Consider the following 20,483-nt stretch of genomic DNA (forward strand, 5'->3'; position numbering starts at 1 on the left):
GCGGCGTTCCGGTAGCAGCTTGTGTGAGTGCGGCTTCAGCCGCGTGTGATAGAGTTCCGGTAGCGTAGGGATACGATTAGAAGTATCAGTCCAAAAGAATCAGGAAAGAAGTGCAGCAAACTTTGAGATACAAACAGCCTTCAAAAAATAAAATACTTATGACCTGAAAGGGAAAAGTAAACTGCTTGGAAAGAGCAGTAGCACAGGATGAGAGAATCCACTTTAATTTTCAGGCACTGAGTAATGGAAAAGCACTTCCTTAAATAGGAGGAAGTGCTGATAGTCAGAAAGTCTTAAAGGGATATCACAAGAACATTCCTGTAGCATATAAGTCTGATCCTGACTTAACAGTGCAGTCCAGCCCCAAAATACCAGGCAATGCCTCTCTGAACAAGAGAAACGGCAAAACCCCAGACGTACGTTTCGGCCTATTGTGGGCCTCGTCAGTGAGGTGCAGCCATATCCCTCTAGGCACACTGAGCAACGGGTCCACGTCTGGATTCCCGCATCACCCTTAGGGAGACTACCTTCAAGGTCATAATTTGAAAGGCACATGTTGAGCAAAAAGAGGCTGCTCCAAGGGTGGTAACTAGCCATAGAACAAGCTATTATGCTATTGTTCGTTCTCGGTTGAGCCTTTCGCTCTTTTTGTATATGCAGGTACATTTTATAGGTCTATGTGATGGTACCTATGTAGGGTGCTGTCTTTTTTTCCACTCATACATGAAAGTATTTATGTAAAATATCACACTGGATACATTTAAAAGGACTTTCTAGCTTAACATTATTATATCTTTTTCTACGTCCCTTGTGGGTATTGTGTAACTGAATACAGGCATGTTAAGATCTCTCTTTTGGCCAATCCTATAGGTTGATATATTCCTAAGTATATTTTGCATATAAGAAAGAAAAAGTCTGAGTAGTGCAGCTGAGAATTAGCAACATATTTTCTATGGGAAGATATCCACAAGACCTAACGTTCTATATTATATTATTCTCGCATCATTAAAACTGTCTGCCCTTACAATACCAAGCAAAACACTCTCTTAGTTTTAGATAGTTTGGACATTATACTTTTCTGGCATTACTATTGATTGTTTTGTGCATTTTGTATGCCTGCTGGTCAAACAGAAAGCTAACTGTTCATTTTGCATTTAATCTTTGTCAATAATCATAAAAATTAAAAAATTAAAAAAGCAGCCAAATAGCAGCAGCTCCTGTTATAGCCAATAACTAAATAATTTGACTGTATCCCGTTAATGTTGGCACAGTATTCCTCTGTATATTTTAGAGCTGTTTAATAAAAAATAAACTTTTGTACTGACATCATATGTATAACATAATTTATAAATAAATGCACATTTGCAATTCTCCTCAAATTATATATACAGAATATTTAGCTTACCTTCATACGATCTCCTGAGCCCTTTACTGGTGAGTTTAGTGCAGTCATCTCAGGTTTTATAACTCTGTCTTCTGGCTTTTCTAATTGGATACTCTGTAAGAGTTGGTAGGTGGCTGGAGGTAGTTTCACAGCTGTGTATCAAGAAATAAATATGTAGTGGGCGGAGTGAACAGGTTAAACAGACCAGAACCAATTTAAACAAAAGTCACTCTAGAGGAGAGCGATGGAAAAGCCCTGCTCCTGAAATCATTTAGGGGCATAGATTTTTTTAATTTAAAGGGACATGGAATTCTAAATTAAAGGGACAGTCTACTCCCCAGTTTTGTATAACCAACACTATTATGTAAATATACTGTTTACCTCTGTGATTACCTTATATCTAAGTCTCTGCAGACTGCCCCCTTATCTCAGTTCTTTTGACAGACTTGCATTTTAGCCAATCAGTACTGATTCATACATAACTCCACAGTAGTGAGCACAATGTTGTCTATATGACACACATGAAAAAGCAATTTCTAACTGAAAACTATCAAATTGCACTGAGATAAGAGGCGGCCTTCAAAATCTTAGAAATCGGGGTTAATCAGGGTTAATCAGTTTATAAACTAGGTTAAGCTTTTAACAAAGAATACCAAGAGAACAAAGCAAATTTGATTATAAAAGTAATTTGGAAAGTTGTTTAAAAGTGCATGCCCTATCTGAATCATGAAAGTTTAATTTTGACTTTACTGCCCCTTAAAATTCCGACAGAACACTTTAATTAACTTAATTTACTAAACATACCTCTTTTTCTTACTATCCAGAATTGAACATAGGCTTCTTTGTATGGGGAAATACTGAAGCAAACTCAGGAGTGTGCATATTTTCTCAATAGCAGCATGCGTAGCAATGTTAAACGAGCAACCTGTAGATGAAGGCTGCAGCAGGCAACTTGCACAGCTCTGCCTTCCCTTATTTCTATTTGCATTGTTGGATATCTCCTATCCAAAGATATTTCTTCTTTAATAACCATTTTGGTGCTGAGAAATTTTCATACCCCTGTTCTAGAGTTGTTTTTAGTTGTTTGGCCCTCATTGGAGCCCATTTAACAAGCTCCGTAGGGAGCTTATGGGCCCGTGTTTCTGGCGAGTCTTCAGACTCGCCAGAAACAGCAGTTATGAAACAGCGGTCACAAAGACCGCTGCTCCATAACCCTGTCCAGACATCGCCGGAAATCAACCCGATCAAGTACGATCGGGTTGATTGACACCTCCCTGCAGGCGGCCGATTGGCTGCGAGTCTGCAGGGGGCGGCGTTGCACCAGCAGCTCTTGTGAGCTGCTGGTGCAATGCTGAATACGGAGAGCGTATTGCTCTCCGTATTCAGCGAGGTCTGGCAGACCAGGTCCGCCAGACTATGTTAAATAGAGGCCATTGAATTTACACATAAATTTAAACTTTTTTTAGGTCAGGTACCCACACAAAGTATACATCATTGTTTTCAGCAGACCAAGCACTTTTAGCCTGCAGAAATATCATAATATAGAAAAACACCACCATATTAAGGGGCCTAGTTATCAAGCCGTCAACCTCAAATACGCTGGAATTCCGCAGCGTATTTGTGGCGAGGCTGATTCGCCTTAGTTATCAAAGGCTCGAGACCGGCAAAAGTAGAATTTTGTGACGTAAACTTCGATCCGCCGGACTCCGTCCGACACAGATCGATTTTTACGTCACTCCAGATGTTCCGCACACAAGTGCGGCACATTCTCACTACTTTTGCTAGTTATCAAAAAACTAGCAGGTACGCTCGGCACTTTTACGGCCCAGCGCACCTGGTTTTCAATCCGCCACCCCTGGAGGCGGCGGATCCCATAGGAATCAATGGGAGTCTGACCATAGCGAAAGTACAAGTTCGCTGCTGCCCGACATCCCATTGATTCCTATGGGAGCTGTCTACACCTAACATCCTAACATGTACCCCGAGTCTAAACACCACTAATCTGTCCCCCCTACACCGCCGCAACTAAATAAAGTTATTACCCCCTAAACCGCCGCTCCCGGAGCCCACCGCAAGCTACTCTATACATATTAACCCCTAAACCGCCGCTCCCAGAGCCCACCGCAACTATAATAAATGTATTAACCCCTAAACCGCCGCTCCCTGAACCCGCCGCAACCTATATTAAATGTATTAACCCCTATCCTGCCCCCCCTACACCGTCGCCACCTATAATAAATGTATTAACCCCTAATCTGCCCCCCCTACACCGTAGCCACCTATAATAAATTTATTAACCCCTATACTGCCCCCCACTACACCGCCGCCACTGTAATAAAATTATTAACCCCTAAACCTAAGTCTAACCCTAACGCCCCCCTAACTTAAATATTAATTAAATAAATCTAAATAAATTAACTCTTATTAACTAAATGAATCCTATTTAAAACTAAATACTTACCTTTAAAATAAACCCTAATATAGCTACAATATAAATAATAATTATATTCTAGCTATCTTAGGATTTATTTTTATTTTACAGGTACCTTTCAATTTATTTTAACCAGGTACAATAGCTATTAAATAGTTATTAACTATTTAATAGCTTACATAGCTAAAATAAAGAGAAATGTACCTGTAAAATAAATCCTAACCTAAGTTACAATTACACCTAACACTACACTATACTTTAATAAATTATTCCTATTTAAAAATAAATACTTACCTGTAAAATAAACCCTAAGATAGCTACAATATAATTAATAATTATATTATAGCTATCTTAGGATTTATATTTATTTTACAGGTAACTTTGTATTTATTTTAGCTAGTTAGAAGAGTTATTAAATAGTTATTAACTATTTAATAACTACCTAGATAAAAGAAATACAAAATTACCTGTAAAATAAATCCTAACTTAAGTTACAATTAAACCTAATACTACACTATCATTAAATTAATTAAATGAACTACCTACAAATAACTACAATTAAATACAATTACATAAACTAACTAAAGTACAAAAAATAAAAAAAGCTAAGTTACAAAAAATAAAAAAATAAGTTACAAACATGTTAAAAATATGACAACAATTTTAAGCTACTTACACCTAATCTAAGCCCCCTAATAAAATAACAAACCCCCCCAAAATAAAAAAATTCCCTACCCTATTCTAAATTAAATAAAGTTCAAAGCTCGTTTACCTTACCAGCCCTTAAAAGGGCCTTTTGTGGGGGCATGCCCCAAAGAAAACAGCTCTTTTGCCTGTAAAAGAAAATACAACCCCCCCAACATTAAAACCCACCACCCACATACCCCTAATCTAACCCAAACCCCCCTTACAAAAACCTAACACTAATCCCCTGAAGATCATCCTACCTTTAGTTGTCTTCACTCAGCCGAGCCACCGATGGAACTGAAGAGGACATCCGGAGCGGAAGAAGTTTATCCTCCAAGCGGCGCTGAAGAAATCTTCCATCCGATGAAGTCATCATCCAGGCGGCGCTGAAGAAAAGTCTTCGATCCGGCCGATGTCATCTTCAAAGAGGCGCTGAAGAGGTCTTCTATCCGGGCAAAGTCATCTTCCAAGCCGGGTCTTGAATCTTCCTTCCGCCGACGCGGAACCTCCTTCTTCACCGACGGACTACGACGAATGACGGCTCCTTTAAGGGACGTCATCCAAGATGGCGTCCCCTCAATTCCGATTGGCTGATAGGATTCTATCAGCCAATCGGAATTAAGGTAGGAAAATTCTGATTGGCTGATGGAATCAGCCAATCAGATTCAAGTTCAATCCGATTGGCTGATCCAATCAGCCAATCAGATTGAGCTTGCATTCTATTGGCTGATCGGAACAGCCAATAGAATGCGAGCTCAATCTGATTGGCTGATTCCATCAGCCAATCAGATTTTTCCTACCTTAATTCCGATTGGCTGATAGAATCCTATCAGCCAATCGGAATTGAGGGGACGCCATCTTGGATGACGTCCCTTAAAGGAGCCTTCATTCGTCGTAGTCCGTCGGTGAAGAAGGAGGTTCCGCATCGGCGGAAGGAAGATTCAAGACCCGGCTTGGAAGATGACATCGCCCGGATAGAAGACCTCTTCAGCGCCTCTTTGAAGATGACATCGGCCGGATCGAAGACTTTTCTTCAGCGCCGCCTGGATGATGACTTCATCGGATGGAAGATTTCTTCAGCGCCGCTTGGAGGATTAACTTCTTCTGCTCCGGATGTCCACTTCGGTTCCATCGGTGGCTCGGCTGAGTGAAGACGACTAAAGGTAGGATGATCTTCAGGGGATTAGTGTTAGGCATGCCCACACAAATGGCCCTTTTAAGGGCTGGTAAGGTAAAAGAGCTTTGAACTTTATTTAATTTAGAATAGGGTAGGGCATTTTTTTATTTTGGGGGGGTTTGTTATTTTATTAGGGGGCTTAGATTAGGTGTAAGTAGCTTAAAATTGTTGTCATATTTTTAACATGTTTGTAACTTATTTTTTTATTTTTTGTAACTTAGCTTTTTTTATTTTTTGTACTTTAGTTAGTTTATGTAATTGTATTTAATTTTAGTTATTTGTAGGTAGTTTATTTAATTAATTTAATGATAGTGTAGCATTAGGTTTAATTGTAACTTAAGTTAGGATTTATTTTACAGGTAATTTTGTATTTCTTTTAGCTAGGTAGTTATTAAATAGTTAATAACTATTTAATAACTCTTCTAACTAGCTAAAATAAATACAAAGTTACCTGTAAAATAAATATAAATCCTAAGATAGATACAATGTAATTATTAATTATATTGTAGCTATCTTAGGGTTTATTTTACAGGTAAGTATTTATTTTTAAATAGGAATAATTTATTAAAGTATAGTGTAGTGTTAGGTGTAATTGTAACTTAGGTTAGGATTTATTTTACAGGTACATTTCTCTTTATTTTAGCTATGTAAGCTATTAAATAGTTAATAACTATTTAATAGCTATTGTACCTGGTTAAAATAAATTGAAAGGTACCTGTAAAATAAAAATAAATCCTAAGATAGCTAGACTATAATTATTATTTATATTGTAGCTATATTAGGGTTTATTTTAAAGGTAAGTATTTAGTTTTAAATAGGATTCATTTAGTTAATAAGAGTTAATTTATTTAGATTTATTTAATTAATATTTAAGTTAGGGGGCGTTAGGGTTAGACTTAGGTTTAGGGGTTAATAATTTTATTACAGTGGCGGCGGTGTAGTGGGGGGCAGATTAGGGGTTAATAAATTTATTATAGGTGGCGACGGTGTAGGGGGGGCAGATTAGGGGTTATTAAATTTATTATAGGTGGCGACGGTGTAGGGGGGGCAGGATAGGGGTTACTAGGTATACTGTAGGTGGCAGCGGTGTCCGGGAGCGGCGGTTTAGGGGTTAATACATTTATAAGAGTTGCGGCAGGGTCTAGGAGCGGCAGTTTAGGGGTTAATACATTTATAAGAGTTGCGGCAGGGTCTAGGAGCGGCGGTTTAGGGGTTAGTAACTTTATTGAGTTGAGGGAGGCTCCGGGGGCGCCGGTATAGGGGGTAGAACAGTGTAGTTTAGTGTGAGTGCTTAGTGACAGGCTAGCAATAAAGCTGGGAAAAAGCCGAAGGGCAGCGAGATCGGATGAGTGATAACTGTCACAGTCTGCTGCTCATCGCCCCGCGGCTTTTTGACAGCTTTATTTGATAACTTAGGCGTATTTTTTCAGGTCCGCGGCGGCGATGTGAGGCGAGCTTAGGCGGGCGTATTGGGCCGGCGAAGGCAGGAAAGTTGACACGATGATAACTACCCCCCTAAATGTATAAACAAAATAATACATTTTTGTATACATTTTGTATGATGTACATAGTAAATAGCAGCACAGGAGTCAGCATTTCCTAAATAATTCAAACACACATTTTATTTCCCCACATTTAGCATCAGTTCAACTTCCCAAGACACCAACATTTAGGGCCAGATTACAAGTGGAACGCTAAATATAGCTTTCATGAAAGCGATATTTGCGTCCACTGTGTAATACCAGCACACACTAATGATTTTGAGGGCATTTGGGGCACTTTTAGAAAATTAACCAGAGATATGATTTCTGGTTAATTTTCTGAGCGCTAATTGCTACAGAAAACTCGCAGTAGCAATGACCAGCAAATTTGCCCTTTACGGGCGTGCTATAATTTAGCACGTCACATGTACTCTGGCCCATATTGTTTTATTAAAATTAACAAAAAGGGGGCGTGTCCGGGCTCAGGCTGAAGATGGCCGCAAAACTGGGAGCTCTGGCTAACTAAATTACATTCCACCATGTAATGACTATATTTTGATGCCATCTAGCATAGATCTGTGAATTTTCTGAATAAGCATAGCTTGCTGGCACAGGTGATACTTATATCTTGCAATTCCAGGGTCTCCCAGACCGGATCGCTGAAGTTGAGTTTTCGGCGGCCTCCACGGAGGGAATCTCTCAGCACCCCCCCCCCGGGGAACCGGGTACAAGGAGGTATCTTTCTAATCTCCATTCTCCTTTACATCACCTACACAGCTGAACATGGAGGAATTACTTGAGGCTGTACAAGTCTGGATGTCTTATTTTGACCACATAGTACAAGCTAGATGTGATCGCCTTCAGTCACACATGGCCCTCATTTGCGCCAAGATGGACCTGCTTGGAAAGGGGAGAGGGGCACACACGGAGCTCTACAGACCAGAGGGAGACATATTAAAAGCCATAGACCCGCACATCGCTACAAATACACAGGGGTGTGTGCAGTCAGGGGCTTGCGAGATCCCCCCGCCTACCTTGGTCTCTAACCGGGGAGATGCGGACGGCTCTCTGGGACGGGGCCGAGGTGGGGTGCGAGCTGGGCGGGTGGTTGGAGAAACTCTGTGCGCTGGAACCCAGCAATTAACATCGGGACTCTTCTGCTTGCCTGACACAGGACTACTAATGCCGACAGAAGGAGTCTGTGGGATTTTGGGGCCCTTGCCCGCTGTCCCGTGGACACTTGAAGGAGCCGCCTTTTGGCGGAGCATACAGAGTCCAGGTATTTATCTGCAGCATGCCTCCCGGACCGGCATAGGGTAACGGACATAAGTGCATTTGCGGGGTGTGGGAGATCTTGGCCCTGATCATTGTACCTACTTAAGATCACTTAGTTGGGCATTATTTTATTAGATCCCACTCGCTCCCCCAACACTACAATATCAGTGAGTGCGGGTAAAAATCTGTTCCATCTGAATAGTGAACACCATGGCTTCGGAACTCTTTCTATCACCGATGCAAGATTGGAATAAGCTCAGGACATTTGGGTGCTCCGTGCCTGGACTGTTGGGGGTGCTACTGTTATAAGATTGTTTGACGCTTAATTTAAACCAGACCAACGTTTAGACATTCTGTTAGCAATGTTCTGTTTTTTTATTTTTTTTATTTATCTAATGGCTTGTTCAGCTACGTATATATATGTATATATACATATAGAAGCAGCTATGGTCACATGTAGACAGTTAAGAGTACTGCAGGGTTTATTGGTGGGACGCCACATAATTCACCCTAAGTGTGTGTGAGGGAGGCTGCCCATTTGGCAATGGTATTTATTTATGCAGACGTTTATTGTTTTGCTATACTATAGTCTGTCACTGCAACTGGAGTAGTATACAGCACTCCTCTGATATGTTGGGTACTATGGGGGCCCTATGGCTATTACCTCCAGCATAATGGGATGCTACATAATTCCATCTAAGTGTATGAGATTAGAGCTGCCCATCTGGCAGTGTTACTCATATAGGCAGACATTTACTGTAGTGCTATAATATACTCCTCATGTTTATAAGCATATTACTGCACATAGTATAAATAGATATTAGTAGGGCCGTCTAAATATCTTGCCCCCAGGAGCCTTAAAGCAAGTTGTTCAAGTGGGTACCCCTTATTGTAAACATAGACTCCAGCTACTGCCTGAAGTTATATTTCCTCTAGCTGTGCTCTGGAGCATAGCACTTGTATCCTAGCTGCAGGGGGAGAGCTGAACAGTTTATATAACAGGCCATCTATCCTATAGGTTAATTATAAACACATAGATTTGCTCTGCCGGCGGCCGAGATGGGGCGAGCCGTTAAGACAACCTATATTTTCCCAGGAGGTAAAGAAAACTACATTTCTGAGTATGCTTTCTCCCCCTCTACGGATGTAGATTATTACTGATATAATATGCACATGGAACTCAATAAATGTCCCCAGAGAAACTATATACATGTTAAAGCGCTGGGTCCTAGAGGGCCCTTGAAGATATAACCCCCTCATAATTACCTGCACTTATTTTCAATACCCGTGGTCCATGAGGCCCCATTAACTTTTCTAATGAGGTATGTTCCATTCATATTTTTGAATACTTTAGGGAGGTTCTGGGTAAAGTGTATAGGACTTATATTATTAAATTTTTATGTTAAACTGTTTTATGCTTTGATGTGAATTTTATGGACACTTAAGGGCCTACCTCTTCTTCTCTGGAATCTTTGTATGAAAGTTAGGCCTTATTATTATTATTATTGTCATCATCTGCTGATTTATTTTCTGTTGTCCACACTAAATTGTATGTATTATAAGTTTTGTTGAATATACTAAGGACAAGCACAAGCCTGCATATGTTACGAATGGATCATTGGAATTAGGCTTATAATTAGCTGGTTGCTTTAATCTGTGTTATTTGTCCTACTGAAAATGCATTTAGGTAAAATGAGGTAATATACATGGCTAGAAAATGTACCTTTAGATTAGGATATACTTAGATTCTACAGATGTGAAGACATGCTTGTTTAATTCATCATGTAAATCCTGATGTATGTCAAATGGGCATGTTGCCATGATGTTTCTTTTTGAAATCGTATTTTTGTTTGCCATATTACATCAATAAAAATTATTTGAAAAAAAAATAAAAAAATTAACAAAAATCCGACCACTATCCACCATCTTCAGGTGCCAGGAGTGAAAACCATACAAACGCGTTTCGGCCTTTAACCAGATCTTTCTCAATGTTTAAAATGTATAATTTTTAACATTGAGAAAGGCCTGGCACCTGATGCCGACGTATGCAGTTAGTGGCCAGTAAACAGGGGGGTATTTGGTAGTGGTGTATGATAACCAGGGTTTCCCTGTTTTAGTTGAGTAATAAAGGTTATATTTTAGCCTAATAACCCCCCCTTTGTTAGAGGAGGATTGCAATAAGCCCCACTCATTTTTCCATTTTCTCAGAGGGTTATTGGTGTAGTATCTTTTGTATGGGTAGCACCGGACCTGCTTAATTAGGTCTTTATTCCTCTATTCACTGTTCACAGTGCCAGTGCTTACTGTTTTATGTTAATGACATCCTTTAAAAGAACAGCCTCTCCTTTTTGAAAAGAAGGGTCACTTGCCCTATTGTATTTCTTATTTTGGAGTGCTAGGGTCCCTTTTAAAGCCCAGAGCACTGTAAAAGACACAAAGTAGACAGATAATCACCTGTTTTCTAAAGGGGCATGAGACCCTTAATTTGAAAATAGGCTATTCTCTCTTTTATGTGAGGGGTATTGTGTGTATGTGTGGTGTATGCTGTCTTTAGAGGATAGGGGCTCCTATGGAGCCCTTGCCTCCCTCTACAGTAAATACATTTGTAGGTGATTGCCAGTTTTATGCCTATTAATCATAGGGATATTATGCTCACAATAGAAAGAGGGGGTTATCTTCTAAACTGTGGTCTCATACCCCCCTCTGAGGGTTTTTTTTGGGGGGAAGGGGGCTCTAAAAGTGCCCCTTCTTCCTCCTGAGAAACTGTACGCGTATACACAGTATACAACATAAGTGAGTACATCCCAGTGCAATATCACTTAAATGTCAACTTATTCAAAATTGTATAACCTAACAGTAACTGCATTACGTCTAAGTTTTACAGTAGGGTATTTGCTCTTATGTAAAATTAAAAACTAACAGTTTAAATTTACTATATTAAAAATACCGGCCCCAAAGCAGGAAATCAATGCAACAAAAGTCAGTGTACCTTTCATTACTGACATTCAAATCTATTATTTTTGTCAATACTTTGCATGTCCACCCTTATTTTTGATGACAGATTCAATCCTCCTTGGCATGGAGGAAACCAGTGTCATACAAATTTCTGGAGAGATGTTCTGCCCTTCTTCAGAGATAATTTTTTTCAGCTGCTGTTTTTTGGAGGGGTTGTGTTGCTCTACCATTCTCTTTAAAATACCCCAATGGTGTTCTTCTGGATTCAACTCAGGTGACATACTTGGCCAGGTGAATAATTTGATATTTAAGTGATATTGCCCAGGGGTGTACTCACTTCTGTTGTATACTGTACTTGAGGCAAAACTAAAATGAGAGAGAAGTGGGATCCTCATTCATATCAGAGGTCTCATACTCCTAATTAAATCAAAGGCAGGATATTGGGGCTCTTGTTACACTCACAGGAAATGTGAATGGTGATGTGACATCTAAGATATATCGTAAGCCAATTTCGGGGAAAACAGTATTACACTCCAAAAGTTGTCATCCAAAACATGTCCCTTATGTTATTGATAAGGGACAGTTTATCATAGTTCATCAAAACTTATAGGTGACAGAGTTTTTGAAAGTGAGGCTGCTTTACTTGAATCTAGACTTAAACAGAAGGGATACCCTAAACACCTTGTAACAAGGGCTAAAATATAGGTAAAGGCAGTGAATATGCAGGCTTTACTGCAAAATACCAAACATCAACAGGTAGCTAGGAATTTTAAGGGAATTACGTTTTTGTAACAGACTAAAGTGCTCAATATCCCGAATTTGCAAAATAATTAAAAAACATTTTCTATTACTCTAAGCTGACAATAAACTGTTGGAAGTGGTGGATAATGGTTTGAGATGTTCGTATAGGCGTTGTAAGGCAATTAGTAATCTAGTATCCCCATCACAAGTGAATTCCACTACACAAAACAACTCCTGGTTGTATCAAAAAGAAATGTATAGATGTGGACACTCTAAATGTAAACCTTGCGATTATGCTAAAATAGCAAAATCATTTACTTCCTACGTGACAAACCAAACATTCAATATTGATAGTTGCTTGAATTGTACTACTTAATTTGTGATATTAGTTGTGAACAGTGTAAAATTCAATATATAGGACTTCTAGAGATATAAATTCACAAATCAGAGAACATTTCTCAACTATAAGCTCTGGAAAACTATCTATTCCCCTGGTGCAACATTTTGCAACACGCCATGATAGGTTGTTAAATTCCTTTACATGGTGTGCTATAGAAAAAGTAAACGTACCAAAAAAAGGAGAAAATCGTTATAAAATGTTGTGCAAAAGAGAGATGTATTGGATCTTTAAATTAAATACTAGAGTTCCATATGGACTCAATTCGGATTATGATTTGATCAATTATTTGGAATGAATTTAGTGCGTTCATAGATAAAAGGACTTAAGTATTTATATCACTTTAAATCTAAATTATTCCAAATATGAGTGAGGGAAACTATTCTATAAAAGAGTGGACTTAGTAATTATCACTGTGAGATAGTGCACAAGACTTTAAAACAGGCAATAGGTATGTTACTTTAAGACAGGTGAAAGATGTGTTTGATTTTAGTCTTTTATCCAATAGGGTAAGAGTATACACTATTTATATGCATATGGTGCAGTGGAACTTTAGGCTATGACTGCAGCTTATTGCCGAAACACATAAGCCAGTTTTCCACTCCACCACCTTTACCTTACATATGACTTTGCATATGTATTGTTTGTGAGCTTCGGTTGTGAACTTTTAATGGATATAATAAACGATTGGATTTTATTATGGATTGAGAGCTTCTTCCTTTTGTGAATACAATATTTGCTTCCAGGAAAGCATCTCAATCTGCTGTATACCCCCTATGCTGTTTGACACACAGAACATTGCAATTCACAACTTCAATGGGTGACGTTAATTAGGTCTTTATTCCTCTCTTCACTGTTCACAGTGCCAGTGCTATAAGCTCTGGAAAACTATCTATTCCCCTTTCGCCGGTGGAGCACTCTGTGAGCTGAGTCTCACGAAGAGTAAGGATCCGGCAGTGAGTTGAGCGAAACACGTTATGAAGCAGAATATGGTGTTGCTCCTCACGAAGATATCCAAATGTACTTCTTGATATAGCGTATGGGCTCAAGTACCGCTATGCTGACAAGCTAACAAATTTGTGTTAAGTTGGTGATAAATTTGTGTCAAACCTACTATTGATGTGTGGAGGGGACTGAGTTAAAGGGACCTATAGGAGCCGGCCCATTTTTGGTTGAGAACCTAGGTTATGCTTGCTTATTGGTGGGTAAATGTAAGCCTCCAATAAGCACGCGCTATCCATGGTGCTGAAGCTAAAATGGACTGGCTGCTAAGATTTACATTCCTGCTTTTAAAATAAAGATAGCAAGAGAACGAAGAAAAATTGATAATAGGAGTAAATTAGAAAGTTGCTTAAAATTTCATGTTCTATCTGAATCATGGAAGGAAAAAAAATTGGGTTCAGTGTCCCTTTAAAGGGACATAAAACAAGTTGGGATAGAGACAAAATATAATACTATGTACTTTCATTACTTTACCTGCAAATTTATACTGCAGTACCTCGCCATTAACCCTTTCTTTAAAGTTTCCAAATTATACGGCTCTAACTCCCCCCACACAATTCCTTCTATGGCTGTATCTATATCTACCTTTGCTTTTGGTAGAATGCAGATGTAGACACTCATTATCTGCTGGAGCATGCCTAGAAGCAAATAAGCTGCTGTGAAATACAATGCCTGTGTTTCTGATGCTAAACACAGATAAGAGGGTGGTGGATCAGACTACTCCAAACAGCATAGCTATGTAACTAATTTTGCATATTTTTGAAATTTAAAAAAAAAAATGCCAGCAATTTTTAAACAATTTTATTATGCAAACTATTTTTACTTAATTAGCCCTTTTAGGATATGCACAGATCTCAAAATGTTTTATGGCAATTTAATCTCACAGATTCTAGAAGGGCAGTTAATCACCATTTGTATGGCAATCACCTGTATCTTGCAAGGGCAAACTCCTCTCTTTTAAAATGAGGGGTCGCTTGTTCCTGTAGGTGGCCTGGGGCTGAGATGTGGACTCTTAAAGCCTTACCCCTGCCCAGGCTCACTGACAGAGAAATCTCTGCATTATCAGGCATTATTCTGCCCCCTGTGATGTCACCACTACCCCATTTTGTGACATCACTGGCTGTTCCGACAAGAACTCCAGTCTCCTTCCTCGGCTGCAGAGTTGGGGGGGGGGGGTCTCCACAATACATGGGGGAAGTGAGACCCCTGAGGATGACTACACATTGTGGTTATCATTTCATAGCAGCGGATGTACATGATGACAGCTGGCCATTATGTGCATCCAAAAGGTTAAACAATGTTTTTATCTATAACCATTTACAGGTTGTTCGTATGTCATTGCTGCCACATAGTGCTCAAGACATGAGCATGCACCTGTACAGATTAATTCTAGTTTACAGTGATACGTTTGTTTTCTGTATCATAATATGTTGTTTTGTACATATTCAGATTCTTTGTTGCTTGAGTGATGTTACCTGGAGGAGAGATGGTAGCCGTCACTACTGGACTCTCATTGGACACTTTACACAAGAGGACATCAGTGGCAGCTAATTTCATATCCATAAGGTTAACCTGTCCCCTGCAAAACAGAAGGTTTGGGGGAGGAGGAGAAAAAGAAAGGAAAAAAAGGAAGATGGGAGAGAAGAGAAAAGGTACAAAAAAGAGACTAAAGGACTAGAGAAATAAAGATATGAAGCAGTAGATGCTAGGAAGAGGAAATGGACAGGAAAGTACAGTATAGGGATATGGGACAGTGAATGGACACACATGGACAAACACAGCTAAATAAACAGAAATTAGGTTTGTATAAGGGAGAGAAGCAATGTAAAACAAAGATAATGTGAAGAATCTAATAAAATAAGGGACTGTTGGAACAAGTATTTGATAAATACAGTAGAAAGAGAGAAGAGATTAAATAGGGAATAAGGAGAGAAAACATGTACAGAGAACTGACAGGTTCCCTAGGGTAATGTGAGACAATGTGAAATGAAAAAAAAAAGAGAAATGAGAAAGCTAAAAGAAAATAGGATAATATATCATATATTTTAAGGACTAGGGCTGGGGAGGGATTATTAAAAAAGAAAGGTGATTACAATATGCAGCATCCAGATAATAGATTTCCCTGTTATTCTGTTGGACATATTACATGTATTTGTAATCACCAACCCTCCCCCAACTATGCAGAGATCAGCACAGCAATATATTCATCCTTTTGTCACACCGCTTAGAGGGTACAGCTGTATTAATTAATAACAAGCAGAGGATGTAAGAAAGGACAAATAATTGCGAGCTAAAAGCAGCTTATCAGAAAGGCCTTTGTCGCTTTCTAAGGCTCTCTTGAAGCAAATAGGTTTATTAATTTGTAACGCCTCTTACCCGGTGTAGTATAGGTGCGATTCAAGCTGTAATCTGCAGGGTTTTTATGCGATTGCGCTTCACTATTGTGCGTATGGATCAGAGGGAAATAAGCAGAGAGAAAAGCATTTACAGTACACAGAGCCTGCCAAAGGGGGAGTCAAGGGAGGAGGAGAAGAGGGGAGGGGGAGATGAGGAAGTGACTTTCATGCTTATAGAATGAAATGAAAGGTGCCTGTGGATGAATTTAAATGGAGTCTCCCATAAAAATAACATTCTAGACAATTCTTTACCTTAACCAGTGAAAAATGAAACATCAATTTTAATTAGTTGCCTTAATATTAATTCTCTAGATAAGGGATTGACAAATCCTGAGCGCTAAAGTGCCTACTTTTTAAATTATTTTACATATATTTTTATTAAAGCGTCCCCATCGGCCTTTTATAGTAGTGTGAGGCTGGCTCCTTTACATTGTTGCATTTTTACTAAATTAGTTCATTCCTGATTATTCTTCATTTATATACACATATTCTGTAAAGCTGGGGCTGACATATTTTGATAGCTAGATAGCTAGATAGATATAGATATATTTATGTATTTGAATGCAAGGTATCACCCTTTAGTGCACATCTATAATATTAACATCAGTTAAAGGAAAAGTAAACTAAAATTTACTTCTATTATCAAATGATCAGTTTTTTGTTTTCTTTGTATGCTTTGCAAAAATGTTGACATATATTGCTCAAGACACTTGCACATTGCTGAGCCTAACTAAGCACACTCTTCAACAAAGGATACTAACGGCTAGATTACGAGTCTTGCATTAGTCTTAAAAAGCAGCGTTGAGAGGTCCCAACGCTGCTTTTTAACGCCCGCTGGTATTACGAGTCTGGCAGGTACAGGTGTACCGCTCACTTTTCTTCCGCGACTCGAGCATACCGCAAATCCCCTTACGTCAATTGCGTATCCTATCTTTTTAATGGGATTTGCCTAACGCCGGTATTACGAGTCTTGGAAGAAGTGAGCGGTAGACCCTCTCCTGTCAAGACTCCTACCGCATTTAAAAGTCAGTAGTTAAGAGTTTTATGGGCTAACGCCGTAACATAAAACTCTTAACTAAAGTGATAAAAAGTACACTAACACCCATCAACTACCTATTAACCCCTAAACCGAGCCCCCCCCCATCGCAAACACTTAAATAAAGTTTTTAACCCCTAATCTGCCGACCGGACATCACCGCCACTGTAATAAATATATTAACCCCTAAACCGCCGCACTCCCGCCTTGCAAACACTAGTTAAATTTTATTAACCCCTAATCTGCCGTCCTTAACATTGCAGACACCTATCTACATTTATTAACCCCTAATCTGCCCCCCCCAACGTCGCTGCTACTATATTAAATGTATTAATCCCTAAACCTAAGTCTAACCCTAAGTCTAACCCCCCTAACTTAAATATAATTTAAATAAAGCAAAATAAAATTACTACAATTAAATAAATGAATCATATTTATAACTAAATACTTACATATAAAATAAACCCTAAGATAGCTACAATATAACTAATAGTTACATTGTAGCTAGCTTAGGGTTTATATTTATTTTACAGGCAACTTTGTATTTATTTTAACTAGGTACAATAGTTATTAAATAGTTATTAACTATTTAATAACTACCTAGTTAAAATAAGTACACATTTACCTGTAAAATACTGTAAATCCTAACCTAAATTACAATTACACCTAACACTACACTATCATTAAATTAATTACATAAACTAACTACAATTAACTACAATTAAATTAAATAAACTAAAGTACGAAAAACAACAAACTAAATTACAGAAAATAAAAAAATAATTACAATTTTTTTAAACTAATTACACCTAATCTAATATCCCTAATAAAATAAAAAAGCTCCCCAAAATAATAAAATTCCCTACCCTATACTAAATTACAAATAGCCCTTAAAAGGGCCTTTTGTGGGGCATTGCCCCAAAGTAATCAGCTCTTTTACCTGTTAAAAAAAATACAATACCCCCCCAACATTAAAACCCACCACCCACACACCCAACCCTACTCTAAAACCCACCCAATCGCCCCTTAAAAAAACCTAACACTACCCCATTGAAGATCACCCTACCTTGAGACGTCTTCACCCAGCCGGGCACAAGTGGACCTCCAGAGGGGCAGAAGCCTTCATCCGATCCGGGCAGAAGAGGTCCTGCAAGCGGCAGAAGTCTTCATCCAGACAGCATCTTCTATCTTCATCCATCCGGAGCGGAGCGGGTCCATCTTCAATCCTCTCTTTTGTGCTCTCCCCCCTCTCTTTTGCGCTCTCTCCCCCCTCTCTTTTGCGCTCTCTCCCCCTTCTCTTTTGCGCTCTCTCCCCCCTCTCTTTTGCGCTCTCTCCCCCTTTCTTTTGCGCTCTCTCCCCCTCTCTTTTGCTGTCTCTCTCCCCATCTCTCTTTTGCTGTCTCTCTCCCCATCTCTCTTTTGCTGTCTCTCTCCCCATCTCTCTTTTGTTGTCTCTCTCCCCATCTCTCTTTTGTTGTCTCTCCCCATCTCTCTTTTGTTGTCTCTCTCTCTCCCTCTCTTTTGCGCTCTCTCCCCTTCTCTTTTGCACACTCTCCCCCTCTCTTTTACACACTCTCCCCCTCTCTTTTGCGCTCTCTCCCCCCTCTATTTTGTTGTCTCTCTCCCCCTCTCTCTTTTGTTGTCTCTCTCCCCCCTCTCTCTTTTGTTGTCTCTCAATCCCTCTCTCTTTTTGCTGTCTCTCTCCCCCCTCTCTCTTTTGCTGTCTCTCTCCCCCTCTCTCTTTTGCTGTCTCTCTCCCCCCTCTCTTTTGCTCTCTCTCTCCCCCTCTCTTTTGCGCTTTCTTCCCCCTCTCTTTTGCGCACTCTCCCCCTCTCTTTTGTGCACTCTCCCCCCTCTCTTTTGCGCACTCTTCCCTCTCTCTTTTGCGCACTCTCCCCCTCTCTTTTGCTGTCTCTCTCCCCATCTCTCTTTTGTTGTCTCTCTCCCCATCTCTCTTTTGCTCTCTCTCTCCCCCCTCTCTTTTTCTCTCTCTCTCCCCCCTCTCTTTTGCACTCTCTCCCCCCTCTCTTTTGCGCACTCTCCCCCTCTCTTTTGCGCACTCTCCCCATCTCTTTTGCGCACTCTCCCCCCTCTCTTTTGCGCACTCTCCCCCTCTCTTTTGTGCACTCTCCCCCCTCTCTTTTGCTGTCTCTCTCCCCATCTCTCTTTTGCTGTCTCTCTCCCCATCTCTCTTTTGTTGTCTCTCTCCCCATCTCTCTTTTGCTGTCTCTCTCCCCCCTCTCTTTTGCTCTCTCTCTCCCCCTCTCTTTTGCGCTCTCTCCCCCCTCTCTTTTGCGCACTCTCCCCCCTCTCTTTTGCGCACTCTTCCCCCTCTCTTTTGTGCACTCTCCCCCTCTCTTTTGCTGTCTCTCTCCCCCCTCTCTTTTGCTCTCTCTCTCCCCCTCTCTTTTGTGCTCTCTCCCCCCTCTCTTTTGCGCACTCTCCCCCCTCTCTTTTGCGCACTCTTCCCCCTCCTCTTTTGCGCACTCTCCCCCCTCTCTTTGGCTGTCCCTCTCCCCATCTCTCTTTTGCTGTCTCTCTCCCCATCTCTCTTTTGCTGTCTCTCTCCCCATCTCTCTTTTGCTGTCTCTCTCCCCATTTCTCTTTTGCTGTCTCTCTCCCCCCTCTCTTTTGCTTGCTCTCTCCCCCCTCTCTTTTGCGCTCTCTCCCCCCTCTCTTTTGCACTCTCTCCCCCCTCTCTTTTGTGCACTCTCCCCCTCTCTTTTGCGCACTCTCTCCCCTCTCTTTTGTTGTCTCTCTCCCCCTCTCTCTTTTGTTGTCTCTCTCCCCCTCTCTCTTTTGTTGTCTCTCTCCCCCTCTCTCTTTTGCTGTCTCTCTCCCCCCTCTTTCTTTTGCTGTCTCTCTCCCCCTCTCTCTTTTGCTGTTTCTCTGTCCCTCTCTCTATCCCCCCTCTTCTGCTCCCTCTATCACAATCTTTAGAGCTCTCTGTCTCGGGCCGGCATCTGCTGTCTCGCCCGGCCCCATCCGCGTCACGCCCGACCCCGTCCGTGCCACGCACGGCCCTGTCCGCACCACGCCCGGCCATGCCCACTCGGCACCCGCCCGGCCACGCCCACTCCACACACCAGGTCAGTTGGAAGGCCAAGTGTGTTTGTCCTTGCGTGCAGTCTCTACTGCGCATGACAGCTTCGGACAAACACACTTGCGGCTAGATTTGGAGTTTTGTCGGTAACGACCCGAAAAACTAACGCCGGCTTTTTTCTGGCCGCACCATAAAAATAACTCTGGTATTGAGAGTCCACAGAATGGCTGCGTTAGGCTCCAAAAAAGCAGCGTAGAGCATTTTTAACGCAGCTTCAACTCTCGATACCAGAGTTGCTTACGCAAGCGGCCAGCTTCAAAAACGTGCTCGTGCACGATTCTCCCATAGGAAACAATGGGGCTGTTTGAGCTGAAAAAAAACCTAACACCTGCAAAAAAGCCGCGTTCAGCTCCTAACGCAGCCCCATTGTTTGCTATGGGGAAACACTTCCTACGTCTGCACCTAACACTTTAACATG

At 40.6% G+C, this 20,483-nt stretch overlaps 1 protein-coding gene across 1 annotated transcript in view; it reads right to left on the minus strand.

Annotated features, from left to right (window-relative positions):
• Positions 1-1,416, minus strand: part of L3MBTL1 (L3MBTL histone methyl-lysine binding protein 1) — a 193,583-nt gene extending 192,167 nt beyond the window's left edge. Inside the window, exon 1 of the mRNA XM_053715834.1 lies at positions 1,406-1,416. Coding sequence (XP_053571809.1) covers positions 1,406-1,411 — 6 coding nt within the window. The 5' untranslated portion in view covers positions 1,412-1,416. The remainder of the gene's footprint in view (positions 1-1,405) is intronic.
• Positions 1,417-20,483: the final 19,067 nt, after the last annotated feature.

This window comes from Bombina bombina, chromosome 1 (assembly GCF_027579735.1).
Source record: "Bombina bombina isolate aBomBom1 chromosome 1, aBomBom1.pri, whole genome shotgun sequence".
Classification (NCBI taxonomy): domain Eukaryota; kingdom Metazoa; phylum Chordata; class Amphibia; order Anura; family Bombinatoridae; genus Bombina; species Bombina bombina.